This window comes from Mustela nivalis (genome assembly GCF_964662115.1).
Source record: "Mustela nivalis genome assembly, chromosome: 12".
NCBI classification, from domain to species: domain Eukaryota; kingdom Metazoa; phylum Chordata; class Mammalia; order Carnivora; family Mustelidae; genus Mustela; species Mustela nivalis.
In genome coordinates this window covers 88,183,100-88,208,671 of record NC_139031.1, presented here as the reverse complement: position 1 = coordinate 88,208,671, position 25,572 = coordinate 88,183,100, and the positions used below count along the sequence as shown (strand labels likewise).

The 25,572-nt window shown below is 36.7% G+C and overlaps 1 protein-coding gene across 2 annotated transcripts in view; it reads right to left on the bottom strand.

Annotated features, from left to right (window-relative positions):
- Positions 1 to 5,043: 5,043 nt before the first annotated feature.
- Positions 5,044 to 25,572, bottom strand: part of EPDR1 (ependymin related 1) — a gene marked incomplete at its 5' end in the record, with an annotated part of 142,540 nt that continues 122,011 nt past the window's right edge. Inside the window, one exon of one of the 2 annotated variants that reach the window (XM_082692025.1) lies at positions 5,044 to 5,059. In XM_082692025.1, coding sequence (XP_082548151.1) covers position 5,059 — 1 coding nt within the window. In that variant the 3' untranslated portion in view covers positions 5,044 to 5,058. Of the gene's footprint in view, positions 5,060 to 6,576; positions 6,638 to 25,572 lie in introns of those variants that run through there. The other variant, XM_082692023.1, reaches the window with a different exon arrangement.

Here is a 25,572-nt window from a genome sequence, read left to right as displayed (position 1 = left end):
CTTGAGAAATAAAAATTAACTTCTGATTTTGATCCTGTTGGAAATATGGTTGCAATTTACATTCTCCTTGCAATGATCTACAAAATTAGCTCTGTATAATTTCTTCCTGTTTTGTTATTCCCAGTAGAATTAAACACTTAAAAATTCAGGGAATTTAGATTCGACTTGACATTTCAAACTATTTTGAAAATGGCTATGATTAAATGTTGAATAATGGTAATATACATAATTTTGCACGACATGAATAAAAACATATAGGTGAAATTTCCCAAATCATTTGCCCTTTAAGCAAATGATTACACATGTTTGATCTATTGAGCTATGCAGTCAACTATAATTAGTAATTAACTTGCAGTCTGATGGACTTGAAGTAGGAGAAAAATATTTGAGGTTGGAATTTGTTTATATAAATGTTTTTGTAAATTGTGGAGTCAGCTTTAATGCCTGAAGTGGATTCTGACACTGACACTTTTCTTTCTCCCTGCCAATTCGATTCAGAGCAGAGGGCCAGTAACACTTAAGTAGCCAAATAGTGGGGTTACAAGCAGTCATTATTAAAGTAAGCAAAGCCTCACTCCTTGCTTGTGGTCAGACATCTGATTTTAATTGTGGGAGAGATAGATAAACATTGATGTTATCGTGAGATAGAAGATGGTATGCCATTTCTAAGCTCATTAGAGCTTACAGTTTGCCAGTTTACACAAACACATGCACAAGAGGGCTGAAATAAAACCTAGTTTCTGTATTCCTTATTTCTGTATTCTACTGATAATTTTCTAGAGAGATAAATACAGCCTCAAATGTAACCCTAGATGAAAAAAGCAAAAATAAGAAAAGTAAAAATGGACTCGCTTTCTGTTCATATCCCTTCACACCCACCCTCCAACCCCAACCTCTGGGTCTCACTGGGGACACTCAGTTATTTATTCCTAAATCACACAGTTCCATTTCTCTACCACTTATTTTCCCTAACTGCTTTCTAACCCCTGCCAAAAATAAAAGACCAAAAAAAAAAAAAAAAAAAAAGACATCAAAGAAAACCCTCATAGAGGTTTTAACTTCCTTTTCATCCCACTTTCCATCATATGAATTTCTTAGAAGTCACATCATGATTAATGATACAAGTTTTCAGTAGAATTGTTCTACTGATTTAACAGAAATCAGAGTCATAAAGACAGTGGATTGAACATCATTCATACATCTTTGTTTCTTCTGCATTTTATGCTATACTCCTAAACCACAAAAATGGGTGTTTGCTAATATGTCATCACTACATAGGAAGCAAACTAGAGAAAATTCAATATACTTAACTCTTCATAGTAGTCTCACTCAGCTTACTATTTATGTTAATTTGCAATAAATGTTTTCCCTCAACCTCCATCAAATTCAGATTAAATTTACATATTTACTAAATAGGGTGTGCATGACTTTTCATCTCTATTTTCTATTTCTTTACATTCTCTGTCATCCAACTACCCAAAGGTAGGTCTGCAAAAGTCTTCAAAAGGTTTGGTGATATTGATCACCATAAACTGAGGAAATAACCAGGAAATATATTTCATGCCTCAGAGCCTATGAGTAACCACATGCACGACCAACCATCACTTAAGGAAGACTCAGTATCCTGGAGACAATAGGTCCCATGTGGTTATAGGCAGCATTTGAAAGATCAAATGCAGCTCTGGGTTTCCATGGGCATGCTGTTTATCATAAATCTGCTCTATAGATCCCACCATAGATCCCACCTGCTGAATAGGGTTGTTCATGTAACTCTATGTAAAAGATATCAGTGGGAAACAACTAAACTTCTGTTACAAGAGCTAAAATTAAAAACAACAACATTTATCAATATAATGCATGCTTATTCCCATCTTGGCATCTGTTTCTTGGGGACTAGCAGGTAAATTTTACAGTGTGAGAATTACAGCTAGAAAAAAAAAAAAAAACATAGTGCCTGCCATATAGTAACGACCCCATAAAATGCTATTTTTGATAGCTCTCAAAAGCCAGAACTGTTACTCCTATGCAAAAATGTCAGTGAGCTAGATTAAATGACAATGTACCTGATTTACTTTGAGAGCTTTAAGTCCTTGCTTAAGAATTTCATTACGATATTTAAATTCACTTTAACTCTTTGACCAAGATAAGGAATGGAAGGGTTTCCAATAAAGATTCAGTACACAGGTGAATTTAATGAAGGTTTAATGGTTTAAAATAAATTATTTAAGTAAAACTTTATTCAAAAATATTTAAGAACTATTTTCTCCAATAATTAGTTAGAAAATTGTTCAAATATCCAGAATCTATAATTTGCATATTTTCTTTTCAAATTGCAAAAGTAATACTTTTGTGTAGTAGTAAGTGAAACAACATAATGCAGTTCAAAAGTGGGCAAATCTACAATCATCCGTCCTAGCAGCCAAATCCTTTTAACCCAGCCCAGGAGCCCAGGTCAGCTCCTGAAGATCATATTGCACATCTTTGCACACCCTTATTTTTTCTCAAGCAAACACATATAGCCATATACATATCTGCATAGAAGTATGGTTTATTTCCTTTATGCTGAAACAGAATCAGAAGTTACCTATTACTTAATTCTTTCTTTTTTCTGTTTAATACATAATGGACATCCTCAGTCAATAGATAGAGACCCACCTTGTTCTAATTTTTATAAGCATACAAATACACATATTTCATACACAGCATATCCTATTATGAATTCTTCATTAGTAGACTTTTCTTGACTTTGGTTTTCTGCTTACCTCATTTCCCCACTCTATCCTTTGTTCTCAATGCCCTTTCCACACCCACATTCTGGATCCTTTTGTAATTTAATGTACCTGCACTTTCCATACACCTTTTTGTCAATGTTTACTTTACAAAAGTGGAATATTAAATATTCTTCCTTACAGGTCATTTTCCTCATTCAGCACATTTTTTTAAATTTTTATTTATTTATTTTTAATTTCTTTTCAGTGTTCCAGAATTCATTGTTTATGCACCACACCCAGTGTTCCATGCAATATGTGCCCTCCATAATACCCACCACCAGACTCACCCAACCTCTCACCACTCTCCCCTCCAAACCCTCAGTTAATTCTTCAGAGTCCACAGTCTCTCATGGTTCATCTCCCCCTCCCAATTTCCCCAACTCCCTTCTCTCCATCTCTCCATGTCCTTTGTGTTATTCCTTATGCTCCACAAATGAGTGAAACCATATGATAATTGACTCTCTCTGCTTGACTTATTTCACTCAGCATAATCTCTTCCAGTCCCATCCATGATGGAGGCATAATACTCCATAGTATATATGGACCACCTCTTCTTTATCCATTTGTCTGTTGAAGGGCATCTTGGTTCTTTCCACAGTTTGGCAACTGTGGCCATTGCTGCTATAAACATTGGGGTACAGATGGCCCTTCTTTTCACTACATCTGTATCTTTGGGGTAAATACTCAGTAGTGCAATTGCAGGTTCATAGGGAAGCTCTATTTTTAATTTCTTAAGGAATCTCCACACTGTTTTCAAAAGTGGCTGCACCGACCTACATTTCCACCAACAGTGTAAGAGGGTTTCCCTCTCTCCACATCCTCTCCAACACATGTTGTTTACTCTCTTGTTAATTTTGGCCATTCTAACTGGTATAAGGTGATATCTCAATGTGGTTTTGATTTGAATCTGCCTGATGCCTAGTGATGATGAACATTTTTTCATGTGTCTGATAGACACTTGTATGTCTTCATTGGAGAAGGATCTAACAACTGTAAATATTTATGCCCCCAATATGGGAGCAGCCAACTGCATTAGCCAACTGTTAATCAAAATAAAGAGTCATATCGATATAAACACATTAATAGTAGGTGATCTTAACATGCCACTCTCAGTAATAGACAGATCATCCAAGCAGAAAATCAATAAAGAAACAAGAGCTTTTAATGACACTTGGACCAGATGGACCGCATATATATATACAGAACATTCCACCCTAAAACAACGACATACTCATTCTTCTCAAGTGCACATGGAACTTTCTCCAGAATAGACCACATACTGGGTTACAAATCAGACTCAACTGATCCAAAAGATTGAGATTATTCCTTGCATATTCTCAGATTATAGTGCTTTGAAACTGGAACTCAACCACAAGAAAAAGTTCAGAAGGAATTCAAATACCTAAAATCTAAAGACCACCTTGCTTAAGAATGTTTGGATAAACCAGGAAATCAAAGAAGAGTTTAATTCATTAAAACCCAGACACTTCAGTCCAAAACCTATAGGATACAACAAAGGTAGTCCTAAGGGAGAAATACATAACCATCCAAGCCTCCCTTAAAAAAACTGAAAAATCCACTCAGCACATTTTGGAATATGTCCAAGTCCTATGTCAGTTCACATAGCTTAATTATTCTTAATAAGAGTTGCTGATGTTGCATAATATTCCATGCATATTTTATTTAAGTGTTTTCCATTTAGTTGGCATTCGTCTGGCTTACATTTTTTTTTTTTTTTGCCACTTTAAACAATGCCACAGTATTTTTTTTCCATTATATATTCTGATAGTAAGACCCATCAGGTAGGGTCCCAAAAGTTAGACTATTGGACTGAAGTGTATGCAATTTTTTTTTTATTTTAATAGATATTTTTAGTTGATTTCCAAAAAGATAATAACTCTTTATATTTCCACCACATCCATTGCATCAATATATATGATGCATTTTTTATTGTTATAGTCATATAAGAGCTGTTGAGAACTGTTACAAGACAATTTCTGATTCTTTGATAACTATGAGTAGCCTTTAACACTACAAATGGGAGTGAACTATGACCCCTTCCTCCAAACTTCATAGTGATCTGTTACAAGGAAAACATCCTCAACTCAATTTTCCTCGTATGCATTTATTAAGTCACCAAAACAGTTTAGCTGTTCTTCTAAGCAGTCTAAAATCTCTATTCTTTGTACTTACCACACTCTGAGAGCACCTTGCTTTACAGGTTTTTTCAAGGGAGAGCCAGAAAAAACTTTGGCAATCCAAAACAACAAGATTGCTTCTTTTTCAGTCTGTAAAGATGACAAAATCCTCCTTAAGTTATTGTGGTGGAAGGGTGAGGCTGTGGTGGGAAATGTAGTTATAGTCCTAAAGCTTTGTTTGCTACAGAAGTGTTGGTTTATTAGTCTCACCAGATTCTTATACTCTATTTGCGAAAGGGCAAAGGGGCCCACACTAATTTCCATGCTGATTAAATACCCATCACTCATTTCACCAATAGAAACTCATTTCTAATCAGCAAATGCAATAATGGAGATTTAGACTACAATTTAAAGTATTTTATATATTCTATTCCAGAGAGTGGACACCTGATAGTGTCTCTCAAAGTCTAACTAAACCACCATAAAGTGTGAATTCAGGATTAGGGAAGCTCAGATGTTAACCAACTTCTCCATACTGTAGATTGCAGATAACTTAAACATTATATTATCTAAACTGGAATATTGTCAGGTAAATATAGTATAGCAGGTATAAGGCAGCAGCTTAGCATTGCTGCTTTTTCCAATAGCAAGTGACAACAAAAAACAAAAAATTTTTATTTATTTTACTGAATATGCTTCAGTAATTTCAAGACATCAGTCATGGGGCCTCCAGTACCCAAGACTACAGGAGGATAGGAGAAATAAAGACAGCAGCCAGAATGTGGCAGCTGAGTGGATAGGTTTATAAACTCATGGGTATGGCATTAATGCTTAGAGAAAGAAGCCTTGGGAAACCTATATTTGCAGATGGGAGGCAAATGTGGACATCCTGTGCCTGCATCATAATGTTTGACATATTTATCTTCACAACTCCTCTTAATGGTCAAATCAGTTCATTAAGGGTTCAGAATACACAAGACTGCACTATAAGTGGTAACAAATATATTGGACAAATTCTTTTTCCATGGAATACACTCATTTTCTTCAAGGGAGATTCTGAAAACATAGTAGCAAAGTTAGAAATAATTCCACCATTTTTTCAAAGTATGTGGAGATGTTGATTTAACTATGGAACTTAAGTTGTAGGTCTAATATGATAACCCTTGAGGGTATGCAGGGATGAAATGCTTTCCAAAGATAATAGGATAATTTTGAGTAACAGCCATTTGGTTGTCTTTGTTTTTAACATAGTGGTGGAAGCATATGATGGTCACTGCAGTTTGATAAATGACCTTCCCATCATCCTCATTCTGTGGGTTTAGGTCAGACACCCATATTGTGACTTGGTTGGTGTGGAGGCTGGTGTTTAACTGTATTTTTAGAATATTTAGTCTATTTAGAAAGTTTACATAATTTTGGTTACAGTGACTAAAGTGACGAGGACTAAAATAAGACTAGCTTTTATAAAAACAAACCTTCTAGCATTTGAAGATGCCAGTGCATACCAGTGTTCATCCAGAGTCCTTCTAATTCCTGGTTTGGTACTTAAGATTGAAAATAGGGGTGCACAAGGATGCGAGAAAAATGCTTTGTCTCTATTATTTTTTCTAAAAGACAAAATGAAAAAAATGTCTGTTTTTCATGTTGCTTGCTCTAGAGTAGAGATGATAATCTAGTTTCATTCATCTTGCCAACTCTGAAGAATTGATAGTGGCTGCCTGGAACACACTGTAGAAAAAAATTGGGATAGAGAGTTGGTATCTTCCTAGAAAAGATGCTAAATATTAGTGACAGCTTTCCAGTACTGAGTGTGAGAGGAGGGGCAGGACATACGTGACATGGGAAGTGAGAGGGTTATGGCCAAATACTTCATATCTAGTTGCTGTTTCCTGGGTCATTTATACATGAAATCCACTGAACCAGGAATTTTTGTGGGCTGAATTTTTTTTTTTTTTGTGGGCTGAATTTTAAAAACATATTCCAATATTTATAGTATATAAACACATAAAATAGATTTTCACAGCTATTATACACACATTACATGTACACACGTATGTGTGTGTGTGATCCTTAAGCACAAAGAATTTTAATTTTCAATTAATTTTAAGGACTATAAACTTTTAATTAAATTAATTTTGATTAATTTTAATTTTTTAAGAATGGTTCTTAAAGTCTTGTTGAAATGGAGCCACATTTTGCTTAATAGTTAAATAATATATTACAAATATTTTTAAGATGATATTTTAATGACAATGTATACATAAATATGTAAATTATATATATCTAAATTTATAAATAAATATATGTTATGCAAAATAGAGAGTCTACACATACATACATATGTATATATGTAGAGCTTTTATATATGTACACATAAATACATATATGCATAAGTAGAATTTATATATACATACACATCTATGTATATGTAGAGTTTATATATGAGTTTATAAATATATATTATATGATATTTATAGATATTTGGATAGATATATTGATACAAATATAATGATATATATTATATAGAGAGATATATCTATATATTATATATAATATTACATGTTTATACATTATGTATATTTGTATATATACATATATTCATATCCTGGATACTAATCTTTTTATTTTAATCAATTAATTAATTAATTAATTAATTAATTTATTTATAAACATGTATTTTTATCCCCAGGGGTACAGGTCTGTGAATCACCAGGTTTACATACTTCACAGCACTCACCAAAGCACATACCCTCCCCAATGTCCATAACCCCACCCCCCCTTCTCCTAACCCCCTCCCTCCAGCAACCCTCAGTTTGTTTTGTAAGATTAAGAGTCACTTATGGTTTGTCTCCCTCCCAATCCCATCTTGTTTCATTTATTCTTCTCCTACCCACTTAAGCCCCCATGTTGCATCACCACTTCCTCATATCAGGGAGATCATATGATAGTTGTCTTTCTCTGCTTGACTTACTTTGCTAAGCATGATACGCTCTAGTTCCATCCATGTTGTCCCAAATGGCAAGATTTCATTTCTTTTGATGGATGCATAGTATTCCATTGTGTATATATACCACTTCTTCTTTATCCATTCATCTGTTATTGGACATCTAGGTTCTTTCCATAGTTTGGCTATTGTGGACATTGCTGCTATAAACGTTCGGGTGCACGTGCCCCTTTGGATCACTACGTTTGTATCTTTAGGGTAAATACCCAGTAGTGCAATCGCTGGGTCATAGGGTATATCTATTTTCAACATTTTGAGGAACCTCCATGCTGTTTTCCAGAGTGGCTGCACCAGCTTGCATTCCCACCAACAGTGTAGGAGGGTTCCCCTTTCTCCACATCCTCGCCAGCATCTGTCATTTCCTGACTTGTTTATTTTAGCCATTCTGACTGGTGCGAGGTGATATCTCATTGTGGTTTTGATTTGTATTTCCCTGATGCCGAGTGATATGGAGCACTTTTTCATGTGTCTGTTGGCCATCTGGATGTCTTCTTTGCAGAAATGTCTGTTCATGTCCTCTGCCCATTTCTTGATTGGATTATTTGTTCTTTGGGTGTTGAGTTTGCTAAGCTCTTTATAGATTTTGGACTCTAGTCCTTTATTTGATATGTCGTTTGCAAATATCTTCTCCCATTCTGTCAGTTGTCTTTTGATTTTGTTAACTGTTTCCTTTGCTGTGCAAAAGCTTTTGAACTTGATGAAATCCCAATAGTTCATTTTTGCCCTTGCTTCCCTTGCCTTTGGCGTTGTTCCTAGGAAGATGTTGCTGCGGCTGAGGTCGAAGAGGTTGCTGCCTGTGTTCTCCTCAAGGATTTTGATGGATTCCTTTCGCACATTGAGGTCCTTCATCCATTTGAGTCTATTTTTGTGTGTGGTGTAAGGAAATGGTCCAATTTCATTTTTCTGCATGTGGCTGTCCAATTTTCCCAACACCATTTATTGAAGAGGCTGTCTTTTTTCCATTGGACATTCTTTCCTGCTTTGTCGAAGATTAGTTGACCATAGAGTTGAGGGTCTATTTCTGGGCTCTCTATTCTGTTCCATTGATCTGTGTGTCTGTTTTTGTGCCAGTACCATGCTGTCTTGATGATGACAGCTTTGTAATAGAGCTTGAAGTCCGGAATTGTGATGCCACCAACGTTGGCTTTCTTTTTCAATATCCCTTTGGCTATTTGAGGTCTTTTCTGGTTCCATATAAATTTTAGAATTATTTGTTCCATTTCTTTGAAAAAGATGGATGGATTTCTTTGATAGGAATTGCATTAAATGTGTAGATTGCTTTAGGTAGGATAGACATTTTTACAATATTTATTCTTCCAATCCAGGAACATTAAACATTTTTCCATTTCTTTGTGTCTTCCTCAATTTCTTTCATAAGTACTTTATAGTTTTCTGAGTATAGATTCTGTGCCTCTTTGTTTAGGTTTATTCCCAGGTATCTTATGGTTTGGGGTGCAATTGTAAATGGGATGGACTCCTTAATTTCTCTTTCTTCTGTCTTGTTGGTGTAGAGAAATGCAACTGATTTCTGTGCATTGATTTTATATCCTTACACTTTACTGAATTCATGTACAAGTTCTAGCAGTTTTGGAGTGGAGTCTTTTGGGCTTTCCACATATAGTATCATATCATCTGCGAAGAGTGATAATTTGACTTCTTCTTTGCCAATTTGGATGCCTTTAATTTCCTTTTGTTGTCTGATTGCTGAGGCTAGGACCTCTAGTACTATGTTGAATAGCAGTGGTGATAATGGACATCCCTGCCGTGTTCCTGACCTTAGCGGAAAAGCTTTCAGTTTTTCTCCATTGAGAATGATATTTGCGGTGGGTTTTTCATAGATGGCTTTGATGATATTGAGGTATGTGCCCTCTATCCCTACACTTTGATGAGTTTTGATCAGGAAGGGATGCTGTACTTTGTCAAATGCTTTTTCAGCATCTATTGAGAGTATCATATGGTTCTTGTTCTTTCTTTTATTGATGTGTTGTATCACATTGACTGATTTGTGGATGTTGAACCAACCTTGCAGCCCTGGAATAAATCCCACTTGGTCGTGGTGAATAATCCTTTTAATGTACTGTTGAATCCTATTGGCTAGTATTTTGGTGAGAATTTTCGCATCTGTGTTCATCAAGGATATTGGTCTATAGCTCTCTTTTTTGATGGGATCCTTGTCTGGTTTTGGGATCAAGGTGATGCTGGCCTCATAAAATGAGTTTGGAACTTTTCCTTCCATTTCTATTTTTGTGGACAGTTTCAGGAGAATAGGAAATAGCTCTTCTTTAAACGTTTGGTAGAATTCTCCCGGGAAGCCATCCCACCCTGGGCTTTTGTTTGTTTGGAGATTTTTAATGACTGTTTCAATCTCCTTACTGGTTATGGGTCTGTTCAGGCTTTCTATTTCTTCCTGGTTCAGTTGTGGTAGTTTATATATATCTAAAAATGCATCCATTTCTTCCAGATTTTCAAATTTGTTGGCGTAGAGTTGCTCATAGTATGTTCTTATAATAGTTTTATTTCTTTGGTGTTAGTTGTGATCTCTCCTCTTTCATTCATGATTTTATTTATTTGGGTCCTTTCTCTTTTCTTTTTGATAAGTCTGGCCAGGGGTTTATCAATTTTATTAATTCTTTCAAAGAACCAGCTCCTAGTTTCATTGATTTGCTGTATTGTCTTTTTGGTTTCTATTTCATTGATTTCTGCTCTGAGATTTATGATTTCTCTTCTCCTGCTGGGCTTAGGGTTTCTTTCTTGTTCTTTCTCCAGCTCCTTTAGGTGTAGAGTTAGGTTGTGTACTTGAGACCTTTCTTGTTTCTTAAGGAAGGCTTGTACCGCTATATATTTTCCTCTCAGGACTGCCTTTGTTGTGTCCCACAGATTTTGAACCGTTGTATTTTCATTATCATTTGTTTCCATGATTTTTTTCAATTCTTCTTTAATTTCCCGGTTGACCCATTCATTCTTTAGAAGGATGCTGTTTAGTCTCCATGTATTTGGGTTCTTTCCAAACTTCCTTTTGTGGTTGAGTTCTAGCTTCAGAGCATTGTGGTCTGAAAATATGCAGGGAATGAACCCAATCTTTTGATACCGGCTGAGACCTCATTTCGGACCCAGGATATGATCTATTGTGGAGAATGTTCCACGTGCACTAGAGAAGAATGTGTATTCTGTTACTTTGGGATGAAATGTTCTGAATATATCTGTGATGTCCATCTGGTCCAGTGTGTAATTTAAGGCCTTTATTTCCTTGTTGATCTTTTGCTTGGATGATCTGTCCATGTGCGTATCCTGGATACTAATCTTTTGAGGTTGTATGAATTCAACTATATTTTTCTAATTTGTGAATTATTTTTTCATTTTGTTTATGTGACTTTTATGGACCAGAAGTTCTTATTTTTAATATAGTCAAACTTATTAATCTTTTTCTTATGTTTATGCTTCTCTGTATCTTATTTAGGAAATTCTTCCCTACCCTGATTCATAAAGATATTCTCCATGTTGTCATCTAAGAGTTTTATAGCTTTGTCTTCTAATCATGAAATTATTAAACCATTTGGATTTTATTTGTAGCAAAATTAGCTGTTTTATTTCCTACAATTTTATAGTAAGCTTTGACGTCTGATAGTGCAGCCCCCCTCAACACCACCACCCTTTTCCCAACTTTGTTTATGTTTAAGAATTTCTTGATTATTCTTGGATTTTGCATATTAATATAAATTTTAGGATCAGTTTCTCACGTTCCACAGTAGATCTTTTTATTCATATGTATTGTCCCATATTTTCTTCTTTTTTTTTACTTTTTAATTCCAATATAATTAATGTACAGTGTCATATTAGTTTCAGGTGTACAGCATAATCATTCAACAATTCTGTACATGACTCAGTGCTCACCAAAATAAGAGTACTCTTTAATCCCCATTACTTATTTCACCTATTCATCCAACCATCCCCCCTCTGTTAACCACATTTGTTCTCTATATTAAAAGTCCCTTTTTTTTTTGTTTCTCTTTTTTCTTTGTCTGTCTGTTTTGTTTTTTAAATTGCACACATAAGTGAGATCACATAGTATTTGTCTTTCCTTGAATGACTTATTTCCCTTAGCAATATACCCTTTAGCTTCACCTATGTTGTTAAAAATGGCAAGATTTCATTCTTTTTATGGCAGAGTAATATTCTGGTGTGTGTGTGTGTGTGTGTGTGTGTGTGTGTGTAAATATATATACAACTCAATATATATACACAGGCATAATCTTCTGTATCCATTGATTAATGGATATTTGGGTTCCTTTTATAATTTGGCTATTGAAAATAATGCTACAATAAACATAAGGGTATATATATATATTTTTAAATTAGTGTTTTCATATTCTTAATATCCACTAGTGGAATTACTGGATCATATGGTAATTTTATTTTTGACTTTTTTGGAACCCCCATACTGTCTTCCACAGGGACTGTACCTGTTTTCATTCCCACCAACAGTCACAAGGCTTCTTTTTTCTCCACATACTCACCAACACTTGTTTCTTGTGTTTTTTATTTTAGCCATTCTTACAGGTGTGGATGATACCTCACTGTGGTTTTGATTTTCATTTTCCTGATGATTAGTGATGTTGAACATCTTTTTATGTTTTATGTTTATGTGTCTACTGTGTGATCTGTATGTCTTCTTTGGAGAAATGTCTGTTCATGTCTTCTGTCCATATTTAAGTGGATTGTTTGGGTTCTTTTGGTGTTGAGTTGTATCAGTTCATTATATACTTTGGATAATAACCCCTTAATGGATGTATCATTTGCAAGTATCTTCTCCCATGCAGTAGGTTGTCTTTTTGTTTTACTGATTGCTTCCTTTGCTATTCAGAAGCTTTTTATTTTGATGTAGTTCCAATAGGTTTTGTTTGTTTCTTTGTTTTGTCTTTTGTTTCCCTTGCCTCTAAATATATGTCTAGAAGAATGTTGTTATGGCAACTGTCAGAGATATTACTGCCTATGCTCTCTTCTAGAATTTTTATGACTTTAGGTCTCATGTTGAGGTCTTTAATCCAATTTGAACTAATTTTTGTGTGTTGTGTAAAAAAGTGGTCCAGTTTCATTATTTTACATGTAGCTGTCCAGTTTTCCCAGCACCATTTATTTAAGAGACTGTCTTTTTCATGGTGTTTATTCTTGCCTCCATTGTCATAGATTGACCATATAATAATGGGTTTATTTCTAGACTCTCTATTCTGTTCTGTTGTTCTATGTATCTGTTTTTGTGCCAGTACCATACTGTTTTGATTACTACAGCTTTGTATTATATCTTGAAATCTGAGATTGTGATACCTCCAGTTTTGTTCTAAGATTATTTTGGCTATTCAGAGTCTTCTGTGGTTCCATACAAATTTTAGGATTATGTTTTCTAGTTCTGTGAAAATGCTATTGGTATTTTGATAGGGATTGCATTAAATCTATCGATTGCTTTGGGTAGTATGGACATTTTAACAATATTTGTTCTCCCAGTCTCTGAGCATGGAATATCTTTCCTTCATAGTAAAGCTTGTCTTGGCCTTGCTAGGTTTTCTTGGGAAATAGACTCTGAGATGGGGATTCATGTGCAGGAGCTTATGCCTTGTAGTCTATACATGAGAAAGAGCAAGACAAGACTGTGGAAGGGGTTCAGCTTGTTAGAGGCCTCAGTGGATATCATGGGGAGCCCTGGAGCTGGGGGTATCCTTCAGACATGTCCCAAATTAAAGTAAAGAAACCAAGCCTTTTAATGCCCACATCTACAAAATGTGTGTAGACTACTTATGCAAAGGGAATATAACATTGGGTAAGGCAGTTCCCTTCAGCCAAAAGCAATTCTTACAGAGAGAGCCAATTATAAACTGTCAGTGGCCTATACTCCAGCAGCATGGAAAATAAGCGCCTTCATGGTTCTAGGTAGTATACTACAACATCCATTACAGCTGAGCCCTTTCAGGATTCTGCTTGTCCTCTTTTCTGAGGGATTTCACAAAAGGAAGACTGATGAAATTGACTATAGACTGTGCTAATTACTCAACCACGAAGTTACCTGAAGCTGAAACTGGTAATTCCCTTTCCCCACATTTTTCTAGATTCCCCTCCTCTTCTGCTAGCACCTCTGCTAGTTTAGAAAGCATCAGTCAGACAGAAAACATGACTCAGACAGAAAAAGCATCACTTAGCCCCTTATACATAAATATCTGAGACTCTGATCATCAAGGCCTTCTTAGGACAAGGCTCCTGTACTTGTCCATCTACTGTCAAAACTGGGTAAGGGAGTTGCAAAAGATGATAGACTGGTTTACCTAAGTGCAAACTTGTTCTTTCTTGCCTGTATAACAGCAGCCCTACCTCCTCCTGAATATGATTAAAGTTGATTTTTCTTTTTTTCTTGTCTGCTATTCTCGTGACACAAGAAGTCTTCAGGAACTGAGCAGTAGCCATAGTTTAAAGTTGAATTGAACTCCAGCTGTTTGTTTTGTAATGGTAACTTTTCATCTGAGAAACAGACCTACAACTCACAGAAATATATTCTGGAAGATGGCATTCCATCATTTGTAGGTATCAACTTCAAGTTCATGCCTCAGCTGTACTTTCAAAAGGCCATTCAGTTTCTCTACTAGGCCAGTATATTCAGGAGAGTGTATTTTGTGATAGGACTCACAGATCCCATGGACACTGTCTACTGCTGTAAAATCAAGCCCTTCATCCAAGACAGTATTTGTAGTATTCTTTGTTCTGTGTTGGTCAGTCTCTTTGAGCCTTCAGCTGTGCTGGCCAAAGTCCTGCAAAGGCAGGAAAGGTAGACTATACCCATAATATATATCAACCCTAGACGAGATAAAGTGCTGCCCCTGCCAAGGGTGAGATTGGTCCTGTGTTAGTTTTCTAGGGCTACAATAACAAATTATCATGAACTGGATCACTTAAAACAACAGAAAAGTATTCTTTCACAATTCTGCAGGCTACAACCCTATAATCAAGGTATGTAGAGCCATGGCTCTCTCTCCTATCTTCTTGTGGTTGTTGGCAGTCCTTAACATTCTTTAGTTCACAGCTACATACTTCCTAATCTCTGCCACTGTCATAAGATGGCTAGCTTACCCCTGTGTGTCTATGTCTTCATATGTGTTCTCTTCTCTGTGTCTGCCTCTGTGTCTCTTTGTCTCTTCTTATAAAGATACCAGTCATATTGGGTCAAGAACCCCTCTACTCCATCTTAGCTTACATCTTAATTACACCCTCAAGGAATATATTTCCAAAGAAGGACATGTCTACAGATACCACATGTTAGAAACTCAACATATATATTTGGGAACCACAACTCAAGCCACAACAGATCCATTTCAACCAATTTGTCCCCAGATGGCTGCTTGTTCTCCATGGTATGCTCTCCATGAATCAGGGGGTTCAGGAGAGCTCTCTGTTGCTGGAATTGAACATCTGGTGGCAGCAGTAGCACTTGCCCAGCCTGGATGAGTAGGAGTATTTGGTGTTGGATCCATGCACAGCCTCCATTCCTGCCACCACAAACTACTTCATTCTTGAGCCCATTGTGCTAGCACTGAGGTGACCAATGGCAGAGGTTGACAAGGTCCATTGTTTACACCATTCATCTGTTGGCCATTAGCATTTTTTATATTGGGAATGTTCACTAATAGGTGTTATCATGTGAATTTAAAATACCATGCACAAATAATACATTATATGTTAGTAAAAATTGAAAATTTTATAAAAGAAAAATAAAATACCATGCACAGGGACTCCTGGTGGCTCAGTTGGTTAAGCAGCTGCCTTTGGTTCAGGTCATGATCCCAGGGTCTTGGGATGGAGCCCTGTGTTTGGCTCCCTGCTCAGTGGGGAGACTGCTTCTCTCTCTCTCTCTGCCACTCCCCTGCTTGTGCTCTCTCTCACACTTTCAAATAAATAAATAAAATCTTTAAAGATAAATAAATGAAATAATTTTTTTAAAAAAAACACCGTATATTTAAGGCTGTGTTAATCTGCCCTCACAAAGATACCTCATCTGACACAGCACCTGTGAGTGGGAGTAAGTACTCCTTGGTTGAGTTTGCAATAGACAACTATTATCCACCAGGATCCATCTAGTATTTGTAAGGACCACAAAAGTGAATAAAATGAGTGTATGGCAGGAGTGCCTGGCAGGCTCAGTCAGTTAAGTAACCAACTCTTGATTTCTTCTCAGGCCATGATCTCAGGGTTATAAGATTAGCCCCATGTGGGACACCATGCTCAGCAGGGAGTCTGCTTGGGATTTTTTTCTCTCCCCCTCTGTCCCTCCCCCATAAAATAAATAAACAAATCTTTAAAAAAATGAGTGTATGGCAGAGACCAACAACTCTGCACACTTTAGGACTTTAAGGGTAGCACTCATGTCTGGCATCTGCCCTCAACTCTAAGACACAATATTTTTTATAACTTGCTATTTTGGTGGGAGAAAGGAGAGAACATTCAGAGGTTTCAACTTGGCCTTCTACAAATCAAAAAATAAATGTGAAGGTTATGCCAACTACCAAGTATACTGTTTCCATTTCAAATTTAGGACTGAGCAAAATGACCACTGACCGAATCCATAGACTCATTGGACACTCTGTGAGCTGGACCTGGGTCAGGACTCCTTCTATTACTTCACTTTTATATGCCCTCATTCCAAAGGGAGAACCACTTACCACTTTAGGTCAACTCAGTCCCTGTGCCCAATATTCCTCTATATGTTTGGGCTTTCCCCTTCCCCCACTGGAAAATGGCTCTTACATCCTTTGAATCAAGACTAGAAAAATGACTACTGAGAGCTGAGATGGTGAGGATCCTATCTTCTATTCACCCAGCCTCTAGTTAAGCCCAATGTATTTGGTTCAGAGTAGTGCCCATCTCTTGGGCACCTATGGAGATTGTATTCTGTTAAATATCTCCATGTCTGCTCCTGACTGCCCCTGTAAACCTACCATTGTTTGTGATAACTGTGCCCACCTCCATTCTGATGGTTAAGCCACACCTCCCAGCCTCTGGTATTTTGGGATCATCCCCACTGTTACCAGTGAGCCCAGGTCTGTCATGGCATTTTCAAGCTTGAGAAAGAGTTTCTCCATGATGCCGGTGTCTGGCTCATTAGCACATTATTTATTGTTCTAATAAACTGAGTGTTCTCCAGGCCCTCCTGTAGAATAGTCAGCTGATAGGATTTTGGGTCTTTGTATTACATCCACTTTGAGTGTCTACTTCTGTGAGTTTTTGACCTCTTCCTCCACTTTCTGCTATAGCAATTCTGGCATATCTCCTTCACTTGGCGGGTGCTGTTGCTAGTTCTAGGCATCCAGGAATTTTCCTAGCTGTGTATTAACATTGTCTCCTAGAATCCTTGTTAAAGGATTAAGTTGTGTAAGGTAGAAATATGCTCCCAAATCAAAAAAAACCTCTCTCTTATCCAATTTTATGATCTGTCTCTCTTGATCTAGCACCTTCAGGGTCCAGTTCCATGTGTTTTCTACCACCTCCTGCTGATACATGCTGACTAGGCCCTGCAGCCCCACCGTGCCATCTACAACCATTTTCGTGAATTTTATTGGAAGTACACTGCATCTATAGCTATCTTATAGCTATAAAAATATTTTAAAATTATGTATGCATAATGAATATTTTTATCAAACTATAATTAACATACAATGTTATATTAGTTTCAGATGTACAACATATCAATTCAGTGATTCTATACATTACTTAGTGCTCACCACAATAAATGTAGTCATCTGTCACAATAAAAAGTTATTACAATATTATTGACTATTTTCCCAATGCTGTTATTTCTTATCTTTGTTACTTACCTATTTTTGACTGGAAGTATATATCTCTTAATCCTGTTTATTCTCTTTTTCTCAGCTTCCCACCCACCTCCTCTCTGGAAACTGCCAGTTTCTCCTCTTCATTTAAGAGTCTATTTGGATTTTGTTTGTTTGTTCATTTGTTTTGTTTTCTGCATCCCACATATAAGTGAGATCATATGGCATTTATCTTTCTCTGTATGACTTATTTCACTTAGCATAACACCCTCTAGTTCTATCCATGTTGTCACAAATGGCAAAATCTCATTTTTATAGCTGATTAATATTCTATTAAATATTATATATATATATCACATATTCTTTGTTTATAGGTGGACTGTGCACTTGCGTTGCTTCAATACCTTGGCTATTAGAAATAACACAGCAATAAACATAGAGTGCATATATCTTTTCAAATTAGTGTTTCATTTTGAGGGGGTAAATAGTCAGTAGTGGAATTACTGGACCATATGGTATTTCTATTTTTAATTTTTTGAGGAAATTTTAAAACTGTTTTCCAGAGTGGTTGCACCAATTTCCATTCCCACCAACAGTGTACAAGTGTTCCCTTTTGTCTAGATCCTCACCAATATTTGTTATATCTTGTCTTTTTGGTACTTGCCATTCTGACTGATGTGAGGTGATATCTCATTGTGGTTTGTTTTTTGTTTTTGTTTTGTTTTGTTTTGTTTTGTTTTGTTTTACACCATGACTAAATGAGATTCATTCCAGGAAAGTAATGGCGGTTCAACATTAAAAAAAAATTCCATGTAACATTACTTTAGTAGAACAAACAAAAAAAGCTCACATGGTCATCTCAATTGATTTGCATTTCCCCAATGACTAGTGATGTTGAGCATCTTTTGGTATTCTGTATGTCTTATTTGAAAAAAAATGTCTATTTAGGTCCTCTGTCAATCTTTTAACCAGACTGTTTTTTTTTTATGTTAAGTTGTGTACATTCTTTTTTTTTTTTAAGATTTTATTTATTTATTTGACAGACAGAGATCACAAGTGGGCAGAGAGGCAGGCAGAGAGAGGAGGAAGCAGGCTCCCTGCTGAGCAGAGAGCCCTATGCAGGGCTCAGGGCTAGATCCCAGGACCATGGGATCATGACCTGAGCTGAAGGCAGAGGTTTTAAACCACTGAGCCACCCAGGCACCCCATGTAAGTTCTTAAAATTTTTGGTATTAATCTCTTATCAGATATATCAGTTGTAAATATCTTCTTCCATTCACTAGGTTTCCTTTCTGTTTCATTGATAGTTCCTTTGTTGTGCAAAAGTTTATTACTTTGGTGTAGTCCAGGAGTTTTATTTCCTTTGCATAAGGAGACTTATTCATAAATATGTTGCTAAGGGTAAGGTCCAAGAGGTCACTTCCTATTTTTTTTTTACTATGTTTTTAGAAGGTGGGGTTTTTAAAAAATTATGTTATGTTAGTAACCATACAGTACATCATTAGTTTTTGATGTAGTGTTCTGAGATTCATTATTTACAACTATTTTTTTATTATGTTCAGTTAGCCACTGTATAGTACATCATTAGTTTTTGATGTAGTGTTGAACAATTCAGTAGTTAGGTATAACACCCAGTGTTCATCACAGCATGTGCCTCCCTCAATACCCATCACCCTGTTAGCCTCTTCCCGCATCCTTCTCCCCTCTGAAACCCTCAGATTGTTTCCCAGTGTCCATAGTCTCTCATGGTTCATCTCCCTCTCTGATTTCTCCCCCTTCAGATTTCCCTCCCTTCCCATATGGTCCTCTGCACTATTGCTTTTGTTCCACATATGAGTGAAACCATATGATAATTGTCTTTCTCTGCTTGACTTACTTCATTTAACATAATCCCCTCCAATTCCATCCATGTCGGTAAAAATGGTGGATATTCATCCTTTCTGATTGCTGAGTAATATTCCTCTGTATATATGAACTACCTCTTCTTTATCCTATCATCTGTCAAAGGGCATCTCAACTCCTTGCAAGTTTGGCTATTGTGGACATTGCTGCTATGAGCATTGGGATGCATGTGCGCCTTCTTTTCACTACAGCTATATCTTTGGGATAAATACCTAGTATTGCAATTGCTGGATCATAGGGTAGCTTTATTCTAAATATCCTGAGGAACTTCCATACTGTCTTCCAGAGTGGCTGTATCAGATTGCATTTATACCAACAGTGTTAGAGGATTCCCCTTTCTCCACATCCTCACCAATATTTGTTGTTTCTTGCCTTGTTAATTTTTGTCATTCTAACTCGTGCAAGATGGTATCTCATTGTGGTTTTGACTTGTATTTCCCTGATAGCTAGTGATGTTGAGCATTTTTTCATGTATCTGTTAACCATTTGTAGGTCTTCTTTGGAGAAGTGTCTGTCCACGTCTTCTGCCCATTTTTTGACTGGGTTATTTGTTTTTGAGTGTTGAGTTTGAGAAGTTCTTTGTAGAAATTGGGTATCAGCCCTTTATCTGTAATGTCAGTCTATGTTTTCTCTTAGAAGTTTTATGATTCTAGCTCTCACACTTGGGTTTTTATGGATATTGAATTCTTAAATGCTTTTTCTGCATCTATTAAGATAATAATCTTTCTCTGTTTAACAATTTGACAAATTATATTAACAGATTTATTAATAAATCAACATTGCAACCTAAACTTTCCTTACTGATGATGTTTTAACTTCTTATATCTTACTATTTACAAATTGCAAATATTTTATTTAATTACTAATATTTTCCATTTTTGTTCAAAAGTGTAGTTGTTATGTAATTTTATGACTTGACTGTTCTGGTCAGGCTTGAACATCAAAATTCTCATTCCAAAATGAGATGGGATGTATTTTCTCTTTCTCTTTTCTCTTGGAAGAGTTTTGTGAAAGACTGCAATTATTTTTATCTTGAATGTGTGGTAGAACTATTCTGTAAAGTTGTCTGGGTCTAATGTTTTCTTTGTGGAAAAAATTTTATTGACTTTGAATCATATTTACTCAAGGAAAATTGGTATTTTTCTGAAACACTAATTCAATGGCAGGTGAATCATAGTACCTCTACTTTACCAAATTACACCAACATCATTATCTATGAGTGAGAATATACTTACTGAATTTCCACCAACAGTGGTTAGAGATTACTGAATATTTCTGTTTATAGCAGAATTCCTAGCATCTTATCAGAAATTGACAGGGAGCACCTGGGTGGTCTGTTAAGCGTCTGACTCTTAATTTCAGCTCATGTCTTGATCTCAGGGTCATGAGTTCAAGCCTTGCATTGAGTTCCACCCTGGGCATGGAGCCTACTTAAAAAAAAAAAAAATCACTTCACAGAGAAAGACAAATATAATTACTATGATTTTCAGAGAACAGGATTCTGATAACAAACATATAATAAAAATATAAGTATATACAGGGCTCAGAGATGGTACATTTATATTTTAATCAAAAGAGAATAAAGATTCCATACAAATTTTTGGATTATTTGCTCCAGCTCTTTGAAAAATACTGGTGTAATTTTGATCGGAATGGCATTAAAAGTATAGATTTCTCTAGCAGTATAGACATTTTAACTATGTTTATTCTTCCAATCCAAGAGCATGGAATGGTCTTCCATCTTTTTGTGTCTTCTTCAATTTCTTTCATGAGTGTTCTGTAGTTCCTCGAGTACAGATCCTTTACCTCTTTGGTTAGGTTTATTCCCAGGTATCTTATGGTTCTTAGTGCTATAGTAAATGGAATCAATTCTCTAATTTCCCTTTCTGCATTTTCATTGTTAGTGTATAAGAAAGCCACTGATTTCTGTACATTGACTTTGTATCCTGCCACATTACTGAATTGCTATATGAGTTCTAGTAGTTTGGGGGTGGAGTCTTTTGGGTTTTCCATATAAAGAATCATGTCATCTGCGAAGAGAGAGAGTTTGACTTCTTCATTGCCAATTTGGATACCTTTTATTTCTCTTTGTTGTCCGATTGCTGTTGCTAGGACTTCTAATACTATGTTGAACAAGAGTGGTCAGAGTGGGCATCCTTGTCGTGCTCCTAATCTCAACGGGAAGGCTGCAAGCTTTTTCCCATTGAGGATGGTATTTGCTGTGGGTCTTTCATAGATAGATTTTATGAAGTTCAGGAATGTTCCCTCTATCCCTATACTTTGAAGCATGGAGCACTGGGTGTGGTGCAAAATCAATGAATACTGTTATGCTAAAAATAAATTTTAAAAAAAGAAAAAAGAGAATAAAGAAAGATATGTATATTTTATAGGCGCTTTAGAGCTTTAGATCCTAGAGAGGGACATCCATGGTTAGTAAGCCAACTCTGCCACTTCCAGCTGACACTTCAGAACTAGCTTCCACATCTGTAAAATGCAGATAATAATGGTTCCTATCTCAAGCATTGTCACGATGATAGCTACTAGAACATAGTAAGTTCTTAATATATGTTATCTATATCAATTTACCCAGAACAAATAAGGAAGTCATGTTATAACTACATTCTGAAAGACAAAGTGACAGTGATGACAGGCAAGTAGGAAGGTTAAAGAGGAATGTTAAGTTGGGAGTAGAGCATCATTTCCAAAAGTATCCAGGATCAAGTTGCAGTTGGACAATACACTTTATTTTTTTTTAAGATTTTATTTATTTGACAGAGATCACAAGTAGGCAGAGAGGCAGGCAGAGAGAGAGAGGAGGAAGCAGGCTCTCTGCTGAGCAGAGAGCCCGATGCGGGGCTCGATTCCAGGACCACAGGATCATGACCTGAGCTGAAGGCAGCGGCTTCAACCCACTGAGCCACCCAGGCGCCCTGGACAATACACTTTAAATGGGCCAAGTTGTCTTGACTATGTAGATTTCCAGGAGCACAAGTGGATGGAGTTGAGATTTGGGATGGCAAGGTGAGCAGTGTTGAGGGTCTGTATAGAGAATTCCCAAGAAAGGAATGCACAGTCAGTTGTTTCATTCGTCCCTTTTAATAAAAACACTCAGTAGTGTTTTTCAAGGACACTTCAAAATTCAGTTGTGGAAAAAAAAATGACAATTTGACAGCTCAATATAGGTTAGGACCCAGAATTGAAACACTTTAGAAAGAAAAGTTAACCATTAACTAGCAAGAGAAGTTATCCATCAGAGGTCTTAGCTATTTAAGGTCTTAGCTAGGTCCCTCATCAGGGCTCCCTGTTTCTTTGACATAACATTAAATAATAGGTCTATCTACTTTATTTTGGGGTCCAGACCCAATAATGTTGCCATTTATTGTTAAATTGCCTTAGTTACTTTTTTTTTAATTTTTAATTTTTTATAAACATATATTTTTATCCCCAGGAATACAGGTCTGTGAATCACCAGGCTTACACACTTCACAGCACTCACCAAATCACATACCCTCCCCAATGTCCATAATCCCACCCCCTTCTCCCAAACCCCCTCCCCCCAGCAACCCTCAGTTTGTTTTGTGAGATTAAGAGTCACTTATGGTTTGTCTCCCTCCCAATCCCATCTTGTTTCATTGATTCTTCTCGTACCCACTTAAGCCCCCATGTTGCATCACCACTTCCTCATATCAGGGAGATCATATGAGAGTTGTCTTTCTCTGCTTGACTTATTTCGCTAAGCATGATTCGCTCTAGTTCCATCCATGTTGTCGCAAATGGCAAGATTTCATTTCTTTTGATGGCTGCATAGTATTCCATTGTGTATATATACCACATCTTCTTGATCCATTCATCTGTTGATGGACATCTAGGTTCTTTCCATAGTTTGGCTATTGCGGAGATTGCTGCTATAAACATTCGGGTGCACGTGCCCCTTTGGATCACTACGTTTGTATCTTTAGGGTAAAGAAGACATCAGATGGCCAACAGACACATGAAAAAGTGCTCCATATCACTCGGCACCAGGGAAGTACAAATCAAAACCACAATGAGATATCACCTCACACCAGTCAGAATGGCCTTAGTTACTTTTTAAAAATCTACCTGTTACCTCTTAGTGGGTGTCTTAACCAATTATGGATGCTGATCCAAAAGTCTGAGGGAACCCAGCAATTTTTGAAAACATGATATTTTAATGTTTTTTATAGTATTTTATATTGTGTTACGTTAGTCACTATAAAATGCATCATTATCTTTTGATGTAGTGTTCAAAGTTTCATTGTTTATGTACAACACTCAGTGCTCCATGCAATACATGCCCTCCTTAAAACCCACCACCAGGTTCACCCATCCCCTGACTGCTCTCTCCTCTAAAACCCTCAGTTTGTTTTCTTGGAGTCCACAGGATCTCGTGGTTCATTCCCCCACCCCTCGCAAAACATGATGTTAACATGATGTTACTCCTTGGAGTCTCAGGTGCACTGTGGTATTTTAGAACACGTTAATATGACTTTTTTTCCTTTGCTTTTCCTTGTTCATGAATTTCCCCCAATCCATCTATTACCCATATGGTTGTGATGAAACATTCATCAAAAACAGTGTTCAACATTGACTTCAAAATAGGGTCCTACAGCTGCATGAGAGCATAACAGTTAGTCATAAGTAATTAGTAGATTGTCTCAGCCTTGAGAGAGAGAAAAATGGAGGCAGTGGGATGGATGCCTATGACACACTTTAAAAATTTGCAGGAGAGGAGCAAAATCAGTATCCAAAGTCTGTTCAGCCTCTGTTCCATCAGTACTATATAGCACCATGGAGTCCCTTGTGAGCTGACCTAAGGATGTCCATGGGTCATCCTTCTCTTCAGGTAAGCACCCACTGCAAGGCATTGCCCACTTATGTCCAATAGGACAATGCTTCTTATGTCCTGTATTGTGCAAAATATTTGAGTGCATGGTTTTTCTCTTATTCTTTTACATGATAAAGGTCTGCTTTTGAATATGTCACTCAATGTGCATTAGGTACCTTGTACACTAGGAGATAAAAACCACAGTATGTCTGTTCTATGTCCTCCAGAATCATATAGTACAACTGAAAACTCTTACCCAGGACTTTCCACAAATGCAGCCAGCACTGGAAAAACAGGAGACGAGGAGGTTCAAATCACTGTTTGGTTTGTAATTCTTCGTGACATATATCTTAAATCCAAATTACCATTTTCAAAAAGGCACAATCCATAAATGCTTTCTCCTTATGCCTTTTCAAGAATGTTGCAATAAAAGATAGAAAGAAAACATATAAAAAGAGTGAGTAACCAGGACAGAAGAAGCAGAACTCAGGCCTGCACCTATAACTTATTCACCACGTGGTTGGTCAAAACCACAGCTTTGAGGGGAAAGGCAAAGAGGAAGAATGCTCTAATTTTACCAGAGCTAAAATCAAGAAAGTGTCTCCTTCTGAGGAAAAAAAAAAAAGGAAGGAAGGAAGGAAAGGGGGCAAGGGTGGCATTATATCTTACTTGCTAATTTGTAAGTGCAATTAAGGTTAAAGTCATACTTCCCTTCACAAGAAAACATGACCAAAAGCATTATGAGCAAGAGAGCTTTGTTTGTAAAGAACTTTTCAAGATGCTGTTTTTTTTCTCCTGGAAAATGTGGTTTATCTAATTGATGGCTGAGGAAAACCATCTTTTTAAACTTCCCACTCAGTGAGTCAGCCTGGGGTGTGTCTGCCTTGTAGCATCCTGTGAGATCCAGTAATCTAAAGTGGCATGACCGACGCAGCCCCAACCTCATGCGTCAAGCGGAGCTACCGGCGCTGGGAAACCAGAGGGAGCCCAGTTTTCTAAACAGAGTGGTTTACAAAATTACATGTTATGAAATGGGGTTTCATCCTTTAAAGAATCATTGCCTATTTTAAAAAGAACCTGTTGAATGATTCCTCTCAACACCCAAAGG